Consider the following 20,950-nt stretch of genomic DNA (forward strand, 5'->3'; position numbering starts at 1 on the left):
TTTTTAACAGTTCCTCAAAACTAAGGTCTCTTTGCTCAAATGTGGTGTCCCAAGCCTCCAGAGGAAGAACCAGCTAAATAAATTGTTAACAAGTGGTGAATGAATGATTTTAATAAATGGCAAATCAATTGCTATAGAGCCTGGAAAGTCAATAGAACTTATGACCTCGGCTTATAACCACACTCGGATCCTTAACATGCTTATAATGCCTACAAATCATTCATTAGGCTTTTATCAAGCATCAATTAGTAAAAGTCATAATCTAAAATAAGAGGGAAAAAAAAAATTATTTCAGTTCCTTTATTTCCAGCCTGGTGGCACAATTTGGTTGCACAGCAGGATAGCCCTTGCTTATGCAAAAAAGCCGTGAGACACCACCGGTCCCCCAGCAGCGTTATCGTGGTGCAGACATCAGGCAGGGGAAACGCAGGATCCTGAGGCTGGGATCAGCCCTGGAGCTGGGACACTCACACCAGCCCGTAGGGAAACTGTCCTGCAGCAGTCAGTGGTTTATTTACATTTATATTATATTAATGCCTTAAGATCTCAGCAGATCAGGCGGGCAGGGGTAGCCGTGGTGTCCCAGTGCTCTGAGCAGCTGCTCGGGGCGTTTTTGCTCCAGCAAAAGGTGTTTGGCTGTTGCTCCATGGTTGTAAAACTCACACCCGTTTTCTTGTGCTGTGATTTGGAAAAGCGTGTGAGCGGGGATGTGTTCAAACTGTGCTGCTCTTCCTGCTTTCCCTGGTCTTCCCATTTTTTGTGTGTGTGTTTGTGCCTCGGGGAGGGAGGCAGAGATGCAAGTGAAAACATGTGGTTTTCTTAGAATATAAATAACAGAAAATTAAGTATAATTTTTGTTTGTTGTAGAGTCATTCCCTGCAGTCTCCAGTTGTTTGCTCCTTTGCTTCACTCCTGTACTCTTTGGGTTTTTTTCATCTTACCAGATGGATACTATTTGGAGTGTGCTGCAGGACACTTCAGCGATCTTGCTGCGGGGTTAATTGTGCACCCAGCGAAGAGCTGTGCTTGCAGACATCAGTGCATGCCCAGGCTTCTGAAAGCCCGGCCTGCCAGACGGGGCTGCCTCTATCAGACGGCTTTTTGCCTCGCCTTTGTTGTCTGGGTCCTTGTCTGCAGCTCCAGCCTGGGCCGGCATTCCCAGACATCGCCACCTCCACCACCCGCGCCCTCCCGGAGTGTCCTGGTGCTGCCTGCAGAGCCAGAGCCCCAGGGGGAGATGCCCCTGCCCATCCCAGAGAGATGCTCATCCCTGTGCCACCCGGGATAAAGCCCTGCACGTGGTGGGTCAGAACACCAAACCTGGGCAGGGAGCAGCACTACCTCCCGCAAGGGAGGTTTGGTTTTCACTGGGCTTTTTTTCCTGGGTTTTTAAGGTGTTCTACCATCTCCTTGATAACTCCTGGGTGTCTGTGGTGTGGATTTCAGGCTCTTGGATTCCTCTAAATAACTTGTGGATCCCTCTTATGCCTGCTGAGAGGGAACAGTTTGGCTGAGCTGCAGTCTCTGCCCAGATCTGTGCACTGGGCATGGTCAGGCACCACCGTGTCCCCTCCATGGGGAGTAAACGAAGAGGTGCTGCAGTTTCTGGTGGATTTTGTGTTAGCTCTCCTGCTTCTGATGGAGGGAAATGGGTACAGAGGGGGAAGGAGAGAATGCCCTCAACAAATGGCTATTCATCTTATTTAGGAGGAGGTGCATTCCTTGAACTCTCTAAAATCAAAGGGCAGGGTGGAGGGTTTGCACCAAGCAAAATTCACGTAGCTAAACATGTAAGTACATGAGAATGTGTGATTTCTTAAAAGTTTGGGTGAATTCTGGGAGAAGCTGGGTCATGCTCTGCATTCACTGCGATGCTCCCCTGTGAAAATGCCAATGTGCACCATTCTTTATTTTATTGTTGTGGGTTTGGGCATTTTGTTATATTAGTCTTAAATGCGTTTGTTTCCATAGCTGCGCACTGCTGATAAAAATCCCAGTGTGGGATCTCTCAGTCTCCCTGTGCATGTGCACCAAAAATAAATCCCAGGCAGTTGTCAGGAGATGAGCTGCTGCCATGGCAGGTGCCAGGCTGTGAGGAAGGTCTGGCTGGGCCCTGCTGAGGCTGCAGGTGTGTGGCATCTTGCCACGGTGCCACCATCCACTGTCCTGCCACAGCTCCTGCCTCTGTTGGTGCCTCAGTAGTCCCAGGGACCTGGAGCACCCTGGGGAAGGAGTTGCCACTAGACTGGTGATGTTTTGGAGATGGGGTCGGAAGGATGGGGTAGAAACAGAGGGAAAGGGAGAAGAAAGTCCTCGTCCCTCACCTTTTTGTTGTGTAAGGTATGGATGAGGTGTGCTGGTGAAGGATTGGCATCTGGTGGCTACCAGGATACTGAAACTCCTCTCGTGCTCTGAATTCACTGTATTCACCATCAGCTGTTTGTAAATCACCTCTCATCAGAAGGAGGTGGGGATTTAATAGCTGTTTTAAACAATCTCAGTTGCTGGGTCTGGTTTTGCTTGGTCTCAGGCTGCAACTCCAGAGCTCCAGCCTGGAGTTGGCAGAAGGAGGGGGGGGTTCCCTGCAGCTGCCTGAGGTGGCTGCTGGCTGTGCCCGAGGTTGCGGGTTCCATGTGGAGCGGTGCCACTGGGCCAGTGAGTGTCACTGATGCCCAGGGTGGCACCACACCACTGCCACCGTGGGTCACACTGGTTTTACATCTGTACAGCTGGGCTGGAGCACATCTTCCAGGTATTTACTTTTCCTTCAGGAATAGTGAAATGAAAGGGTTTTGTTTTGCCCAGAGTTCTGATCTCTGGGTTCCCAGGTTTGCCTGCAGCCCCACTCTGTGCTGGGTGTGCTCGGGGCAGCTGCTGCTCCTGCTGTCTGTGCTGGCATGGTCAGGGCATGGCCAGGGTGTGGGATCACCCCAAAACCTTGTCCTGAGGGCACATGGGAGTGGTTGGCTGGGAGTGCTTCCCCTCACTGCTCTGCCAGGGGTGTCCTTAACCCCCCCGGATGTTCTCTCTCCTTTAATGCATCTTTTTAAGTACTGGGTAAGTGTTTTCTTTCTGGCAGAGATGAACAAGGGATTTTAATAGGTCTTTTATTTTCTCTTTGTGCAGTTCCCTGGCAGTAACTTGCCATTAGCTCCAGCATTTATTTAGGGTACTTATATTTTTATATATGGGGACTTCAACACTGGGAAGCCAAGGGGTTTGATCAGGGTCACACAAGAAATACGTGTTAAAGCTGGGACTTCGGCTTTTTCTGAATGTTGAGCTGACCTCTAGGCTTGGCAGAGAGGGAACATCTTGGTTTGTCCCCTTTTAACTGAGCCAGACAGGGAAAGCAGAAAATAAAGGCTCTGTGGAAAGAACCATATATTTAATTTTTGCTCTTTCCTGTTGGCAATCCACGCAGGGCTGGAATCGCAGGATCTCTGTGCTCCAGGAGCGTGAGGATGCTGCGTGCAAAGTACACAGGGAGGCAAAGGGAAACCCGGGGCTGGAAATCCTTCACCTCCACGGGTTCCGGCAGCGCTGGGAGGTGGAAGCTGCCCTGCAGACCGTGTGCAGGGGAGGAAGGGTGGGCTGTGCGTGCCCCCTCCCCCGGCAGCGGTGCGGGCGATGCTGCGGCTGCAGCTGGGGCTGCCTCGCCGCTCCTGCCCCGCAGCGCCTGTGTGCCCGCCTTGTGTGAGCAGCCCCAGTGTGCCGGAGCACAATGCTCCCTTCACTCCCCGTCAGACTGGAGGTCTAGACGCTCTCCCTGCCTTTTGTTGTCAGGGTCACAGGTTAGGGAGCGTTCCCAGCTCCTTTTCCCTCCGCTGCTCAGGGATCGCTCCCCGCGTGGAGTGCTGCGCCGGGGCGCCCCTCCGGAGGGAGTCACCCCGCTACCCAAACACACTCAGACTTAAAATTATCGTGGCAGCTCCCGGAGAGAAATGTGCTTTTGAAAGGCAGTCGGGATCACCCCCACTCCAGTTCTTGCCGGCACAGATGCTCAGCTGACACCAGCTAAATAGAAACCTTTTAGCTCTTGCCAGTAAGTCTGGAGCAAACTGCCAAAAAGCGTCGAGGACCAAGACACAAAACGAAGTCAGGCCTGAGCAAAGTACTTGCAAACGAAGGATGGAACTGATGTGTCTTGATTTTTAGCACGAGGTGCTTCAGTCTCGGGGTTGTTTTTTTTTCCTAAATAACAATGGTGGCATTTTAAAGGTTTTTGGCAGATACAAAGCAAGTAAGTCCCCTAGCAACAAAGGGAAGGTTTTTCCCTTAGTGCGGGCTTTTTTAACATGAAGCATTTGTGAAATTTTCCTTCCCCCTTAAAGACAAGTTTGGCTGAAGGAGACATTTTTATTGGCTTTTAGACATATTTAGAGATGGGACTTGAAGCTGTGATGTTGCCCCTGCCCCAGCTCACCCCTGTCAGCCTTGCCCTGCCCAGGAGGTGCCTCGGGGCTGCAGCCCCTTGTCTGGAGGAGGGAGGTGCAGGAGAGGAAATGGTTTGATAAAGAAGTTGGGAACAACTTTTTTCTTCTTCCTGGAAAGAAGACATAACAAAAAATTGGCAGGTTCATGCTTTTTAATATTGAATTAAAATTGATTAAATAGCCACAGAGAGCCAAAACCTGAAATTGCTGTTAGGCAGTACTCTTGGTGAAGTGAAATGCTTCTGGATCTGGCTCACTTCTGCATTTTATGTGTGTGTGTGTTTGTATCATGTGTGAAGAATGAGTCTATGAGGCTCAGATAGAGGTTTTAAATAGAAATAATGCTGGCAGCTCTTTCTCCCTGAATCCAGGGCTATTGTGTGTCTGGCTCTTGCCAACATGAATTGCAGAGGAAATTCATGTGAACTCCCTGGCTGATTTGACAGCTGCACAACCATGGAGAGTTTGAAGCCCAGGCACTGTTGAGCAGAAGTGATGACATTTTTTGGTGTTTCTTCTTTTCAGAGGGTGAGGATGGACCAAGGGAACCTGTTTCCCACCCCAGTCCTGGCACAGGCAGGGACGGGCATGTTGAGCAGTGGTGGCCCAACTTCTTCCCCAAAGCTTTATCCGCGGCCCAGAGGCTTCCACTCTCAGGGGAATGTCACTGATTTGTGCTGCCTGGGGGACATGGGGGGACACAGACCATCCCACTGGCAGTGTTGGAGACCACAGAGCCCCCAAACCTGCCCCTGTTGCCCCTGTGGGAATCCTCATGCACCTGCGTGCAGTGGGAACAGTTTGGGGTTAATTCCTCTGCAAACCCGCAGTGCAGCGAATGATGCTGCTTGTACGGGGCGTGGGGGGAAATAACGTTAAATTAAACTCTCCATAAGGGAAGAAAAGCATCCAGCCCCATTCTTTACTGCTCATTTTAGTAATTTCTTCCAGATAACCTACACATCTGTGTCAGTGCAATTAAAGCAGAAATTCTGTCTAATGAACAGTTGTAGCCCTTGGGCTATTGCGGAATGAACAATGAAGTTGGAAACAGTCTTATTAAAATAATAATTAAGAAACAAGGGTTGGGAGACAGAGGGAGGTGCAGATGAGGTGGTGGTGGTGGGATGTTATAGGGTGAGGAGCAGAGAAGAACTGAATTCAGGCTGGTTCTGGACTTCCAGGGGTGACTCCCACCGTGACCCTCCCCTGTAGAAGGGACTGGCGAGGTTGGACCCGGGGCTGGGCACAGGGTCGTGCCAGGGGCACGTGGTCATGCCATGTCACAGCACAGCAGGCTCTCAGGCCAGGCTTGCACTGGCGTGGCAGTGTTGGCCAGGGGTGGCTGTGGCCTGGCCCCGTCACGGGCAGCGTTTGTGCTCCTGTTCAGCAGATTGGTGATTTTGCCTGTGTATTTTACTTTGAAGTTTTCTGGTTCTTCAACAATTGATAAAGCTCAGAGAGGAAGGAGAGTGTTTCTTGTGTTAGACAGGATTATATATTTTTTTTTTTTCCAGAAAACCATCCTTTCTCAGTAAAACACTGCACACCCACATAGTTTGCTTTAACTTTTTTTTCTTTTTTGCATTCCTGAGGACTGGGACTGAGCGGGCTCAGCTGTGTCAGTGATGAGGACTGGCCAGTTCTTCTCATGTGATACAGTTTATTCTTTTGTTTCTAAGTAAATAAAAACAAAAAATTCCTTTTCGGTGTTGTTAACCCTTGGGGTTAATAATACTGTTTGTCCAGGAGTCATCATTTTATGCCAATAAATCAGTTAAAACTTGGAGCTGGCTTTTTTGAACTAAATACATTCCTATTTAGAAATGCATGTGCTGCAGAAAGCTACTGACATCTCAGATTAATAAAATAAATTAAAAAAAAAAAAAAAAGCAAATGCCATAAAAAAATAGGCCAGACAAATCCCACTGGAATGATACATTGGAATGATTTTAGTGGGATTTATATCTATGAGCTGTGGGCGTTTCGTGGGTTTTTTTCCCCTTTTGAAATGGTTGTGAACCAGAGTGATTACTTATCATTTTCATTTTAACTCCATCTGACAAATCGTTTTAGATGGAGAAAGCAATACTGCGTCTTTAAATGGCTACTCTGTCAGCGCATCTTGCAGGGCTTTAAATGCCCTTTGTTATCGCAGTCTAGACAGGACGCAGGCGGAATATTTGATATGTTATAAGGCAGAGATGTGACAAGGTTGAATTAATTTACTGGCTTATTTAAAGCTGAATTTCAAAACATTTTTCCTTACAAACTTGTTTTTTTCTCTCTCTATCCTATATATATTTTTTTTTCCAAGTTCGTGCAGTATGTTTCAACTGTTTAGACTGGGAGAGGAGACATTGGCTTACTGCAGCCTGCAGTACTTTAATTGCCCTTTTTATGACTGTCTAGACATCATGCAGATGCATGTTTGTGGTGAGAAGACATTTCCCCCTCTGGTTATACGATAGTCTGAAACCTTTACATTCCCTATCTCCTTACCCCCTCTGCCTTGGAATGCGCTTCACTCCCTCCATCCCTGAAAATCACTTTTTCCCTCAGTTTTATTTTTTTGAAGGACACTTCGGCCCCCGTTTTCCTTCTCTTTTCCACATGCTGGTGTGCAAGCGCTTCGCGGGGATGGAGGTGTGAGGAGGGGATGGCTCTCGGGTGTCCCCGCAGCCCTGTCCCCGCCGTGGGTGCGGGTCCGAGCGAACACATCGGCGGGCTTTCAATGGGTGCGGAGTTTTAGTTATGCAAATCGATGCATTAATTAACCCCGTTGCTATAGCTACTGCTTTATTGTTAAATGCAGTGAAAAGGGGACAGGCTGTGTCCACGGATAATCCTCCCGTCGGTGCTGTGCCCTCTCCCGCCCCGCCGAGCGCCCCGCGCCCGGTGCGGGGCAGCTGCCGCCCGCATCCCGCATCCCGGCGGGCAGGTGGCGGGGCAGGGCCGGCCCCACAGCGGCCGGGATGGGCCAGCCGGGGCTCCACCGCCTCCCCCCGAGCCCATTGTGGGGGCTGACCCGGGGGTCGGCTCCCCGCAGCCCCCCCTGCCCCGTGTATCTGGGGATGGGACGGGGGAGCGGGACAATGGGGCGGCAGGAGGGACGCAGATGGGCCGGGATGGGCATGGGGATGCTCGGAGAGGGCAGGAATCCCCGGGATGGGGATGCTCAGGGGGGTGGAGAGAGCACCCCGGGATGGGGATGGGGATGCTCGGAGAGGGCAGGAATCCCCGGGATGGGGATGCTCAGGGGGGTGGAGAGAGCACCCCGGGATGGGGATGGGGATGCTCGGAGAGGGCAGGAATCCCCGGGATGGGGATGCTCAGGGGGGTGGAGAGAGCACCCCATCCCGGGGATGGGGATGCTCGGAGAGGGCAGGAATCCCCGGGATGGGGATGCTCAGGGGGGTGGAGAGAGCACCCCATCCCGGGGATGGGGATGCTTGGAGAGGGCAGGAATCCCCGGGATGGGGATGCTCAGGGGGGTGGAGAGAGCACCCCGGGATGGGGATGGGGATGCTCAAGGGAGCGGACGGAGCACCCCAGGATGGGGATGGGGATTGGGTTTCTTGGGGAGGGCAGGGAACTCCAGGATGGAGATGTTCAGGGAGGGCAGGTGACCCCAGCCCTGTTCTTGGCCCCAAGCCCCATCTGTGCCTGGCCTTCTCTGTGTTTACGCCCTGAAACCTGCACACACAGAATCCCCCAACGAAACAGACTTCCCAGCAGATCTGCTGTGGGAGTTAAAATCTTTCTCAGGCTGTTGCTGCAGCTGAGGTGGAAGTAAATTTATTACCTTTAATTTTGTCAGATTTGGGGCGGTTGTACTCACCTCCCCCATTCACTCTGGTGTATGTGTGTATATATATATATATAGAAATACAATTTTTTTTCACATCTCTGTGAGACTGTGCACATGCATTCGCTCCCATCTGGTGGTAGCGACCAGTTCAGACCAGTTCAAGAACTGAACTTGAATCCTTCAGTGACCAGACACAGTGTGCCTTGTCTGGGCATTTGCATGCCTTTTGCATATTTTTTCCCTGCAATGCATAATTTTGCCTGTAACTTAAGATTGTCCTCGTTCTCTGGGAGTAACTTGCCTTGTGAAAGGTCACTCCTCTGGCGAGCGGGAGCTGCAGAGTGGCACAGATGATAACGGCGCTTGGGAAGAGGCAGAGCAGGGAGCATTTCCCGTTTTTTGGCCCTGGACCGTGCTGAGGAAATCCGGTCGCAATTCCAGCCCTGTCATGACCTGTGTGGCTTTGGCCAGCTTGCTCAATCTGGGTTTCAACACCCGTCTACGAGCCAGGGCAGCCCCTGTGGCACTGCTGCCCGGGGCTGCGTGTCCTGGAGCCCCTGGGGGAGCTGCAGCCTCAGGACAGGGGCACGGCAGGGTCCCAGCTCTGTTCCCAAATGTCAAGGGGCTCCTCGGGGCTGTGCTGGTTGATAAGTGAGGTGGTGTGAGGGAGCCATGCTGGTATGGAGTAGAAATGCTGGAGGAGCACAGGTGACCCAGCCACAATTCGGGGTGTTTGACTTTTCTGCATCTCACTCGTGTCCCTGAGCCGCGTGCTGGGTGTGAGTTAATGGGTGTCATGCTTGTGGCAGGGAGGCACAGGCACTGCTGCTGTCCTGTGTCTCACTTGAGGTGCCCCTGCGTGAGCACTGGTCCCACAGGAGTTGCTGGGCACCGTGACAGGGGTTGGGTGCTGGCACTGGGGCACCTGGAGCTGCTTTGGTCTCTTGACAGTGTCATGGCTGAACACACTGGGAATTGACCAGTGGATGGTTTCCCCAAGAATAAGTGGAAATGGAAACTTTCTATGGGACAGCCAGGGAGGAGAGACACCTGGTGAAACATGGCGTGTCCAGCATTTGTTCAGCTGGGAGAGGCCGTGGTTGATGCCAATGGCATCCTCAAACCCCCATCTGCACACCCCCGTGTCATCCCTGCTATGTGCTGGGGTGTCCCACAGGGAGTGGGACAGCCTGTGCCTTCTCCCTGCCTTTCTGTGTGCACAGCAAGGGCAGCCTGCTGGGTCCTCGTGACCTCCAGCGTTGAAGGCGCCTTGTTGTGCTGGGCTGGGTGACAAATGCATCCCGTATTCCCCGGTGTCCCCGTGGCAGCAGGAGGAGGGAGCAGGCTCCGGCACCGCTGGGTGATGCGGTGCAGGTGGATGCAGCTGAGGGAGGCTGCAGGTGCCCTGTCAGTGTGAGGCAGCTCCGTTGCAGTGGGAGACAGGGCTGGGAGGAAACTGGAATCAGAAACCCAATCCCTGTAATTGCCATTTGCTTTCTGGAGAGGGGGCAAAGCCCTCCCTGCATGGAGCACTTGCTCTCCTTGGAGCGTCCGCGTCTGGCAATTTGTCTGTCGAAACAGATGTGGGCAGCGACAAACATCTATTTCTATAACTAGAAACAAATTTGGTAATTGCCTCTTTCAACAGGACTTGCTCAAGCAGGAAATGAAATTCCTAAATGGCAGTTAGCAAAAGTATTTATAGCTAAGTTCATAAATGAGATGTGCTTTCCTTTGTCATGAGTTTCTGCTGGGTGGAAGGAAAAAAAAAAACCTCTACAGTAGCAAGCCACATATTGATCAGGAGTGTTTCCAGGGTATACAAAAATACTTATTTATTAATGTGTTTATTTTTACTGGCTGTTAGAAATACCCCTGACAAACAAAACCTGTTTGGTCTTTCAGGGTCAGCTGGTGGGGTTTGATCCGGATATTGTGTGCTGTGTTTTTTCACTCATTATTTAGTAGATTTTTTTTTTTTCTGGCTCAGGCTATTTATGACTGCAGATGGTAAACTCTAGTTCTTGTGTTCCTCTCTCTTCATGCCCTTGTTCAAACGGGTGGGTGATGTTCTGCCAAACATCATCCAGGCCTGATGCTATTGTGCTTCCTCTTGGGAAGCAGGAGGTGTTTTGGATGTTCTCATGTTAGTGGGGGCCATGAGCCCTGCTCAACATTTTCTAGTGAGCAAGCAAATTTACCTGTCTTTTAAGTGCAAAATCAAAATGACTTTATTCTTTTAATCCAGTTCAGCTGTTCTCACCCTTGGGAGTAACTTCAAAAGCCATGTACTCCTTCCAGTCATCTCGGTAGGCTGGGATCAGCCTGACTGTGTGTGAAATACCTTGTCTAAAAATCCTGGAAAAGGGGAGGGTGAGAGAAGTAGGCACAGAAAAGAGAGAGGGGGTTGGCATATGCAGGATTTCAGAGAGTCAGCGTGTCCCAAAGAACCTTGTTAGTTCTCATTGCTCTGAGGGAGCTGTTTCATGTCTTCAGGAGTTTCTCTAAACAAGTGTCTGGCTGACAGGTCTCTGCTCGGAGCCCAAAGCGTCCTGGCTGACAGAGCTGCTGACCCCAGCTCTCACATTTGCCATTTCCCTGTAAAAGCTGAGTTCTGCCGTGCTGATCCTGCCTCTGTGGCCCTTGGATGCGTGTCCCACTCCCTGCAGCTGCCACCCAGCTGGGTGAGCTCGGGAAGGTCACCTTCTGAAAACAGGCCCAGTGGTGCGGCCAGGACACTTGCTGTGGTTTTTAAACACTAAAAAATGTTCTGAGGCCCAAGCAGTCTGATATTTCTGTGACTATTAAGCATGAAATGGGGCTGTTTCCTTTAAAACAAACAAAACTGGGGGTAGGGGGATGAAGCCATCATTTGCCAGTGACTCAGAGGATGTGATGCTTGATTACCTGGGGTGACATCTGAAGAAAAATAACTATATTAAAAACAGTTACGGCCCAAGGCTTGGCACTATGAACAGGACTTCTTGAGGCCCTATTCCCTGTTTTCCAGCAATGTTTTTTTTTCAACTGGCTCCTTTTCTGGGTCTCACTTGCTCTCTGCCCTCCTGCCCCATCCTGCCCCATCTCAGCCTGTCATCACTGGCTTGCATGGCATCAGTTCTGCTCGCTGCATCAGAATTTACTGTGCTGAATCCAGAAATGAAGTTTAGCTGTTAACTGTGCTGATGATGCGTGAAGCAGGCCCAAAATGATCTCCTCCCAGCGGTCCTGCCTGTTGTCATAGGCCTGATCCTGGTTCCTTTGGTGCCTCGGTGTTGCTGCAGCTTCAAGGTGCTGCCAGTCAGTGCCAGCAGCAGCACTATCAATACTGAGATCATATTCTGTATCTTCCCCTGCTCTCTTGTAAACAAACACAATTGTTGACAATCTGATGGGCCCTTCATATCTGGTTTTATGGAGGTATTAGAAGACAAATGTAGCAGATGCTAATACAAAAATAGTGCAGTAATGACTTTGTCTGTTCTGATTGTTTCTGAGATGACCTAGCAGATGAGTGAGGGTGAGTAATCTGCCATCTGAAGGTCTTTGTTCTTTCATCACTTCTTTGCTGTCCGCAGCCTCTGAGAGGGAGAAAGCTCTTTAAGGAGAGTAAGAGTATGTGTGTGTGTAAGAGTGTGTGTGTGAGTTTGTAAGAGAGTGTGTGGAAGAGAGCGTGTGAGCATGTTAAGAATGTGTAACTGTGTGATTGTGTTAAGAGTGTGAGGGTTTTTTTTTAACTTCTTTCTTTAGGAGTTACGGCTAGTGCAGCTACATTTCTTCATCTTAGCCATTATCTCTTGAGTAATTTCACTTCTTCTCGTCACTTCTCACATGATACACAATTCCAGTACATACAGAAATTGTAATTGAAGCTCTGGGATGACTGGTCTGACCTGCAGATGTGTGTTATACCTGGCTGAAAGCACAGGTCATCTTGGCTGAGACCCTGCCTGTAAGCTGTTCTGTCCAGCTATAAATAATAGCTGGAGTGTCTGGGATGATTGCAGCAAAATACAGGTTTTGGTTTGGCTTTTTTTTTTTTCCTCCTTTATACTTGTGGTGGTTTGGAGAGTTTGTCTTCTGCAGAGATACTCTGTGTGGAAGGAGGAGCATTAATAAAGTTTATAGGAAGCATTTTATGAACTGAAATGTAGCTGTAAAAGGCAAGGCAATGCATTTAAAGTGTAACCCAGCCTCACCTCCCCTACAGCTGTGAGGGTGCTCCCAGCATCACCATTGACTCAAATCACTCTTCCTCCTTGTAAATACATTAATTAATTTGAACCTGTGGGTGCCAGTATTTTGTGGGTGCCAGTATTCTGTTTATAAGGACTCGAGGATGCTCCCAGATGCACCTTCCTGCAGCATCTCCTGTGGAGCTGTGAGCGTGGTGTGCAGTGTGGCTGGCGCCTCAGTGCGGGACCCACACATGAATCCATAAATTTGAGACACTTCAGAGCTTTATGGTCTTGGTGACTGGGCAGCAGGGTGGGCAGCAAGGGCATGAGCTTCTTATAAAGACAGGAGAGTGGAGTCCACAGGCTTTGGAAGCAGCAGAGTCCCCGTCACTCATTGATACATCTCCATAATCCACTGCGAAGCCCTTGTTCAAGGCCACGCGTGGTTTGAAGTGGCAAGCGAGCAGTGAACATGAAGAATGGGACGTGACAAGTGCTTCTCCTTGGTCACGAATACCCCGTTTTAGGGTGGTGAGAATCTGGGGGGGGAGAAAATGCTGAGTTGCAAAACAGTTGCACGCACAGTGCCCGGCTCCCGGAGCTGCCGCGTCTAGACAGAAAATACGGAAAAGCAGGTTGTGTCACTTAAATGTGATGTCTGAACCTGTTAGTTTGAAACGTATTCTGGAATAAAAATTATGCAAAATTAAATTAGTGTGACCTTGCTTTGCATTTGGAGGCGGAATATGCCCATCTTGTAAAGCCTAGTGCATTTATAACACTTCCCTTGGGGAAAATTACAGAGAGAAATGGAATGAGGTCTCTTCTAATTGAAAAGTGACAATGATTAGGAAGCCAAATACAAAATGTGTTGAGTATTTTTTTTCTTGTTTTGTTGTGTGTGTGTTTTTAAGAATACCAGTAGAATTATAAATTATGTGCTTTGCAGTTTGGCTTGTTTTTCATTCCCCAAAGGCTTTTTATTAGCATAGCAGCTGAATTGCACTTGTATAATAGCATATTAACTCAAACTTTGGGTTTTTAATGATCTTTCTTCATTAGTTTGACTGAGCTGCTTGGATAAAAATCTTACTGAGCATATCCAGCTTTCCAGTGTGTTGGGTTTGTTTTCCCTTCTGCAGAAAAGAAGCCCATGAAGACAAGTTAAAACAGAGGGAGTTGGCAGAAACTTTGGTGCCTCGAGTGGGTATGAGTCTCTTGAAACATGAAAAGCACAAATTGAGTGTGTGGGGTTTTTTGTTTTGTTGTTTTGGTTTTTTTTTTTTTTTGTTTGTTTGACTTTTATTTTATTTTTTCCAAAGGCCAGATTGGGCAACCTGAGTGTTCTTGGGATTAAAGCAGGATGGGTTTGCTCCTGGGCATGGTAAGGCTGGGCTGCTCCTCAGAGCCTGGGTTTGGGGTAGAGATGGGGCAGGAGGAGCACCCCAGCTGGAAAGCAGCATCCCCTTTGTTCTGGTGATCATCCTGTGCCTTTCTGTTGCACCTCTTGGTGTAATCCCCAGTTACAGCAGTCCCAGAGCACTGAGGGATGGGTGAGACACTGGTCTGTTGTCCCAGATGCTGATGGAATTCCCACTCTTTCTTCAGGCTCTGTTGGTTCTGTGTCTGTGTGTGCAGGAAGCCTGGTTTAGGTCATTTGTAAGTGACACATCTTGTGTGTCCTTACCTGGGAAGGAGTTTCCTGGGCCAAAACTTCACCTGTGTCACTGAAGCATCAGGACCAATTTAGCAAGGTTTGGTTCATTTAAGGCATCTCTTGTCCTAGGAAAGGAACTTTCCTTTATTACTACTTTGGCCTTGTTTTTCTTCAGAAATATAACCCCTTTTAACAGAAAAGGAAGTTTTCCATCACCGGCTTCATTTATAATTTTTTTTTGTGTTTTCTTACCATGGCTGAAGCGCATGCTGCATATTGAGGCTGAAGTGACTCATCTTCTTAAAAACATTTGGGTTTTTTTTGCTTAGTTTTTTTCTTTTCCATAATGATTTGTACAAGAGATGGGCTCTGCACCCAGGCTGGGTGGCTGCTCTGCTGCCCACAGGGAGGGCAGGCACAGGGGCTCTGGGATCTGGCTCTTCATGGGTGACCAGGGGAGCACCCAGGGGAGCCGTGGGGTGTCCTGTGCCTGGCTGGGTGCTGGAGGCTGGGGGAGGATGCTGTCAGTGCTCAGTTACAGCTGGCACCAGGACACGTCTTTGGGATGTGTAGGGACATCCCTACATAGTGGGGGTGACATGGGAAGAGTCCTTGTGCCTTCTTTTCAATGGTTTTGCATCGTCCCCTTTCCCAGCCCTTTAGGTTTTGGTGTGTTTGTGCCTGTGGTCAGTCTGGGTTCTGTCAGAAGCAATGAGCTCCTGTTCCAGCCAGTTCCTCCGGCACAGGGCACAGGGGCAGCTTTTGGGTCCCACAGATGAGCTGTGCTGCTTTGGGGCTGGATCAGATTTATGGGAATGTGGTTTTCTTCTATGCTCTCGCAGTGGCACTGGGCAACTTCTTGGGGTTGCTGTGAAGGACCCAGAGCTTGCCTTTTATTCTAGCTAAAAAGCGTTTTTAAGGCAAAACTCCTGTACAATATTTGGCTTTTAATCCCTTTCTTCCCGCTCCATGTGCGACCTTTCAGAGTAGAGGCAGCTGTGTTTTAGGGGTGCTGGAAGGATCTGGGCTCAAAGTCCCTCATCCATCCAGCTCAAAGTGCCAGGTAAGGCTCCTGCTTTCAAGGCATAATTCTGCTTTCTGCAGGCAGTGGGCAGAACTGGTGGAGCATTTTGGGCAGTGGCAGAAATAGCTGCTGTTTAGCAGAAAGAGCTCCAAGGTAACTGGCAGCACTCACCACCTGGACTGTTTTCTTGACATTTATTTGCTTTTACTGGCACTCAAATGCCACCTGTCAGGAGAAAACATTCCATTAAAAAAAAAAACCAACAAAAAAGAAACAACTAAAAACCCAATAAATTTGCCTGACTCAGCAGAAGCCACCCCAGCTGGTATGAGTGGTGCCCTTTGAGGTCTGATGGGCCTTGCTGTGTGTCTGCAGAGATATATGTGTGTGTCTGTATAGATTAAATATAGATGGCAGCATCCATGATAGCTTAGGGCATGGCTTTCCCATTTTATAGCTGTCGCTGCCGAGAAGCAAACAAGCTGTAAATCCCCAGAATGATTGAATTTTGCTGTCTGGCCCCTCCTTTATGCTGGGCACTGGAGTTGCTGCTGCCCAGTCCTGGGGGCTGGGGGGAGTGACTGAGCAGTTTGGGAATGGCATGTACTCCCTGGGCAGCAAATTCATGGAAATAATGACCCAGCACAATGTTTGCCTCCAGTACTCAATTTTCCTTAGCCTCAGAGAGGTGTGAGGAATTATTTCCTTAGGAAATTTTAGGAGCGACTTCTCGCTGCCAAGTGTCTGCAGAGTTAACCGGATAGTCTGTTGTTTGCTTGTTCTTGTTTGTTTGGAGGGGTTTTGGCAGTTTTCCTTTCTGCCAGTTCAAGCCACTCAAGCTGCCGCTGTCAGCTGGCCGAGCCCCGAGCCGGGGGCTGTCTGGAGCTGCGGGATGTGGCCCCGTGGCAGACGCATCGCACCCATCTGGCGTCTCACCCAAAAGCAGCAGCTCTCCCCGCCTGCTTCCTGTGGTGGGTGGGCAGCCTTGGAAACGGGGGCTGCCACTGCCTGCTGTGCTGTGCTGTCCCCTGGGCCACCACTGCTGTCTGGCCCCTGGGACACAGGGGATGTGTGCTTGTGCAGGGTTGTGCTGAGGAGGGCTCAGTCCTGTCCTCCCCGGAGGAAGGAGTAGCGGTGATGGGAAGAGAACTGCAGAAATTTAGCTTACATTTAGCTGAACTGTTTCATTAGGATGAATTATGTTGGTTTGTGGCTCTGCAGCCCCAAGAGAGGCACGTGAGGCACTGGGATGCTCCTGGTTTTGTGCACAGTACTGGGGACACCCAAGAGGTCTTTGGGAAGTCCTGTCTGTGCTGTAGCCAGGAAACACTCTGCAGTATAGATTGTCTGCAAAGATCTCTCCTGGAGACTCTTCTTCTGTGACACTGAAAAAGTGAATGAATGAGGTTTTTGTGGGCTCAGGGCACACAGAGCCCACGTGTGAGAGCTGTAACAGGAAGGGTGCAGTGTTGTCAGTGGTGTCTCAGCCGCTTCAGTTGTTCTTGTGCTCAGTTACCTGCTGCTGTTCCTGATGGCTCAAAATCTGTCTGTATCTCTTGCAGCGGAGTTGGAGTTTGTACAGATAATCATAATCGTGGTGGTGATGATGGTGATGGTGGTGGTGATCACGTGTCTGCTGAACCACTACAAACTCTCTGCGCGATCCTTCATCAGCCGGCACAGCCAGGGCAGGCGGCGAGACGAGAACCTCTCCTCAGTAAGTCACACCCTGCTCTTCCAGCCATACATGCCAGGCTATGTTTGGCCTTGGCATCATCTGTCTCTGTTTTGGGGGTGAGGGGACATTTTAGGGGTGCCTCTGGCTCTTTAGGATGCTGTATGTATGGACAGCCATAGCCTCTGACTTCACCCTGAGCTTTGCAATTTGGATTTTACATTAGTAAAGTGACTGCACAAGGCTGTTCTTGGCATGTCCTGTTCCTGAAACCACCACCCCCAGCTCATTGGGGTTCATATGCCTTGGTTTAGCAGTCCCAAACTATCCAGTTAGATTCTCAAGTGACTATACAAAACCTTCCTGCCTGCCCTGCAGAGAGCAGGAAATCCTGAGTAACTTGCTCCAGTTTTCACCAGTGCTGCTGCCATTACTGTGGTGGAAGGGGCAGAAATCACTTGTCAGCCAGACAAGCAGAGATCTCTCCAAGGGGATGTGCGAGAGGCTCTCTGTAGGCTCCCAGCTTCATAAAAGCCCGAGGAGAAATGTGTGAATTGTACCTCTGACAGGGATTTGAGGGGAAGTCTTGCCAGCCTCAAGGCAGATGTTGGTTCACGCAGTTTCCTCAAATGTAGTGGCTCAGAGAGACTTAGAAGGTTGTATAGAGAAAAGGCATCACATTTTCTTGGAGGGTGAGCATATACTGTTCACTGCTGCCTCTGTGGCTTTGTCTTCAGTGCAGGGATGTCTTGTACAGATACTTCTCTTTTTTAGCATTCACCCTGAAGGGTCTCAGAGCCCTTTAAATAGGGCTCCCTCAAGGTCACTGCTGCATGCCCCCTCCTCTGCAGGCTGCCAGGGCAGGCTGGACACACCACTGGTGCTGTGTGCTGCTCTGTGTGGGGCTGTGCTCCCCTGAATCAAATCTGTACTTGCTGCAGGAAAAAAGATCAAATAAGGAGATTACTTGTTTTTTTTTTTTTTCTTCTATTTTTCCATTTTCTTTCCTCTATTTTTTTTTTTTTTTTGAGAGGGATATCTAAGATCTTTCACTAAGCCAGCCTTCAGTGCAGTTGCAGGCTGCCCAGGGCTGTCCCTCGTAGCTGCTGTTTTTGTCACACACCACACACAGCAGACAGAGATCCCTTCTTGGTCCCTTCTTGGCAGCTTTGTGAGGCGGATGCCCCTTAGGAAGGAGAGCTGTGCCAACCCCAGCCCAATCAACCCCTCGTGTTCTGTGGAGCACTGGGCTGTGATCCCAGCTCAGGGTCTGTCCTTGCTGCAGTGGGATCGGAGTGCTGGGAATGCCTGATCCCACGGGATGCCTGATCCCATGGGATGCCTAATCCCACGTTAAACCAGCTGGTGTGAGGGTGGAGATGGCTCAGACACCTCCTGCTTTGGGGCTCAGAGCCCAGCTCCCCACACATATCCCAGCTCCACCCGGAAATCTTACGTTCCTCTTACGGTCCCATGCACACACTTGCAGCAGCAGCAGAGTGTGGGCATCTGAGCACATGAGTTATTAAAAATAGCAGAAACATTGTTTTCCCATTTTCGGATTCTTTCACTGTATTATCATTACCTGCACCATGCCAAATGTGTCGTTTTACATTTTCAAAGCAAAGTTCAGCTCGAGCCCTCTTTATTTTAATACAGTAATTTCTGTTTTCTGAAGTGGCCTGCTTTTTATTTTCTTTAAAAAGAGTTCAGAAGGCTAATATGGAAAGAAAAGAGAAAAATCACATGGAGATTGACCAACAATTTCAGGTTGAATGAAAAATGGACTCTTTAAAAAACAATTCCTTTTTCCCCTTTATTGTTTTTTTCTATTTTAAATTTTACCAAGCCAAAATTTCCAGCCAATTTTTGGCTCAGCTCTGTTACTTATTCAGCCTTCAGACACATCAGTGATTAAATGGCTTTTCAGCAGTGTTTGACCTCTGTGCCTCTGCTCGACCCCAGTGAGGATGTGGAGTCTTCAAAACCTTTTTTGGAGCAAAGGAGAGAAATAGGAATGTATAATTTTGGGGATTTTTTTTCCCCCTCTTTATGGTTGTTCCCCATCTCCTGCCCTGTACATGCTGTGCATGCAGCACTGATGGAGTGGCAGCAGAGATTCCCTGTGGTCCCAGCACCTTCCTGATGGGACAGAGAAGCCCCTCGTGTGCTAACGAGCGGGAAGCTCGTTACAGGGGGATCCAGCATAATAAAGACCTAAAAGGCAGCACCTTTCGTGTCTGTCAGTGGAAAACAGTCTGAAGGAGGGCTGGAGGAGCCTGGCAGGCAGAGGCCACACTGGGCTGGATGCTGGTCCATGCAATCCATTAAACTTGCACTGAACTTTTTAAATCCCAAACTTCATTTTGGTGTCGTGACCGCAGACGGGCACCGGAGCTGCATTCGCGCTTTTCATCTGCTGAAATATTAAAGCAGTTCATCCCATGGTCAGGATGCTGCTGGGTCTGCTGGAGTCGTCCTTTTTTGTTGCTGCAGCTCAAAAATTACAGCTGAAGGAGAAATTAATTTCCCTAAAGGGTTTTTTAATGCGGCTCTCACTGGCAAGCAGTTTTTGTATTACTTCATGCGTTTCTCCATCACCATTCTTGCTGTACTTAAACTCTTGTCTCCTCATGACAAGTACCTTTTATTTTCCAGAACTAAGAATATTTAAGAAATGCTACTGATAACTTTTTTTCCTTTTAGAATGGCACTTTCTCTGCACCTTTGTAACAGTGGTATCCCACTCCCCCAAGAAAAAGTACCTTTGTGTCCCCCAAAATAGAAAATGAGTCTTCCTGAAGGCTCAGAGACTTAATCTGCACCATGCAGCCTTACAGAGAAAATTCTCTGACATCACTAAAACAAGTAGTTCTAAAAAAAGTTGAAGATTGATGTCTAAAAAGACATTTAAAAGTAATTTTAGGTTCTGCAGCAAGTCCTGCAATACTTGCGGAGGCTTTTACAGCTGTGTGGCTCACCAGACAGCAGAATCTCACCTTCCATTTCAGAAACCTTTGGCTTTCTAGGCTGTTCATTGTCGAGATGGATTCAAGTCCTAAATATTCTGAAAATCAGAGGTGGGTGAGGAGAGGCTGAGGATCTGCAGTGATGTTGCTCCTGCAGTTTTGCTTGGCTCAGTGGGGCCGTGGAGCCATCCCAGGACCAAAGTAAAGGCTAAAAGCAGGGATGTATCCTGCCCCTTAGGCTTTGCCCTCGTCTGACTACTGATTTCCAGCTCTTTTAATCTTGCTATGGAGTTTTTAGGGGAGCTGAGCTGCTCCCCAGATGGGTTTCGTGGTAGTGTGCGAGGCAGGGTTGGTGCTGGGGAGCACTGGGTGCCTGTGGTCCATCAGCACAGGAGCACGGCCAGGCCCTGGAGTCCTGGGAGAGGTGGTCAATAAGGGCTGCAGAGATCCAGCTCCTACAGAAAATGGGTCTCCTGTCTGCTCCTCCTCTCTCTGCACATCCCATTTTAATGCTGTTTCTGCTGGTTTGCTACTCTTGCATCCACGTGTTGCCCAGGGCATCATTCCTGGACCTCATCTGTACAAACAGATGAATGGTGTGTGAGCCAGAGCTTTGATTCCAAACACATGGGCAGGGTCTTGGTGAGGCTCTGGGTGCGTGGGCACTTAGGGGTAGGGCACGTTTGGGGTGGAGCAGCCCTGCCCATCACCTGCCACAGCAGAATGTCCCAGCTGAGCCTGGCAGGGCTGGGAAGCACCAGGAATCTCACCAGCCACCCTCGTGGGAGCTGGCTGACATCACTCCCGGGAAAGGGGGGAGCAGATGGGATATTGCCATGGCACTGCCCACTGCCAAGTTAAATATAAAACATCTAGCAGAAGGCAGCGGGGTACTCGCTGCTCAGGAAGTCTGCCACGGGGGCACGGCAAAGTAAACACAATTTTGGGAGTGCTTCCCGCTCCTGCCCACTGCTTCAGCGTCCTTTGGGACGAGGTGACAGGCTGGCAGCACCTGTGGTGGCACTGGAAATCCTCCCTGGGCCCTTTGGTGTTAGTGCCTGAGCAGAGAGTTGGATTTGTCCTGTGGCAGATGCAGTTCCTCTTGGATCTTCTGGCTACTGGGGGAGTTTGACTGCAGACTCTCCCTGCAGGCAAGAAATCCATGTAAAATGGACCAGACTAAACAGTCGATGCCTGTGT

At 49.5% G+C, this 20,950-nt stretch overlaps 1 protein-coding gene across 4 annotated transcripts in view; it reads left to right on the top strand.

Annotated features, from left to right (window-relative positions):
- The window catches only part of PMEPA1 (prostate transmembrane protein, androgen induced 1), a 273,819-nt gene that overhangs the window by 245,716 nt on the left and 7,153 nt on the right, over positions 1-20,950 (top strand). For all 4 annotated transcript variants that reach the window (XM_053958672.1, XM_053958668.1, XM_053958671.1 and 1 more), the window contains one exon: positions 16,669-16,823. In XM_053958672.1, the coding sequence (XP_053814647.1) occupies positions 16,710-16,823 (114 nt within the window). In that variant the 5' untranslated portion in view covers positions 16,669-16,709. The remainder of the gene's footprint in view (positions 1-16,668; positions 16,824-20,950) is intronic.

This window comes from Vidua chalybeata, chromosome 17 (assembly GCF_026979565.1).
Source record: "Vidua chalybeata isolate OUT-0048 chromosome 17, bVidCha1 merged haplotype, whole genome shotgun sequence".
Lineage (NCBI taxonomy): Eukaryota > Metazoa > Chordata > Aves > Passeriformes > Viduidae > Vidua > Vidua chalybeata.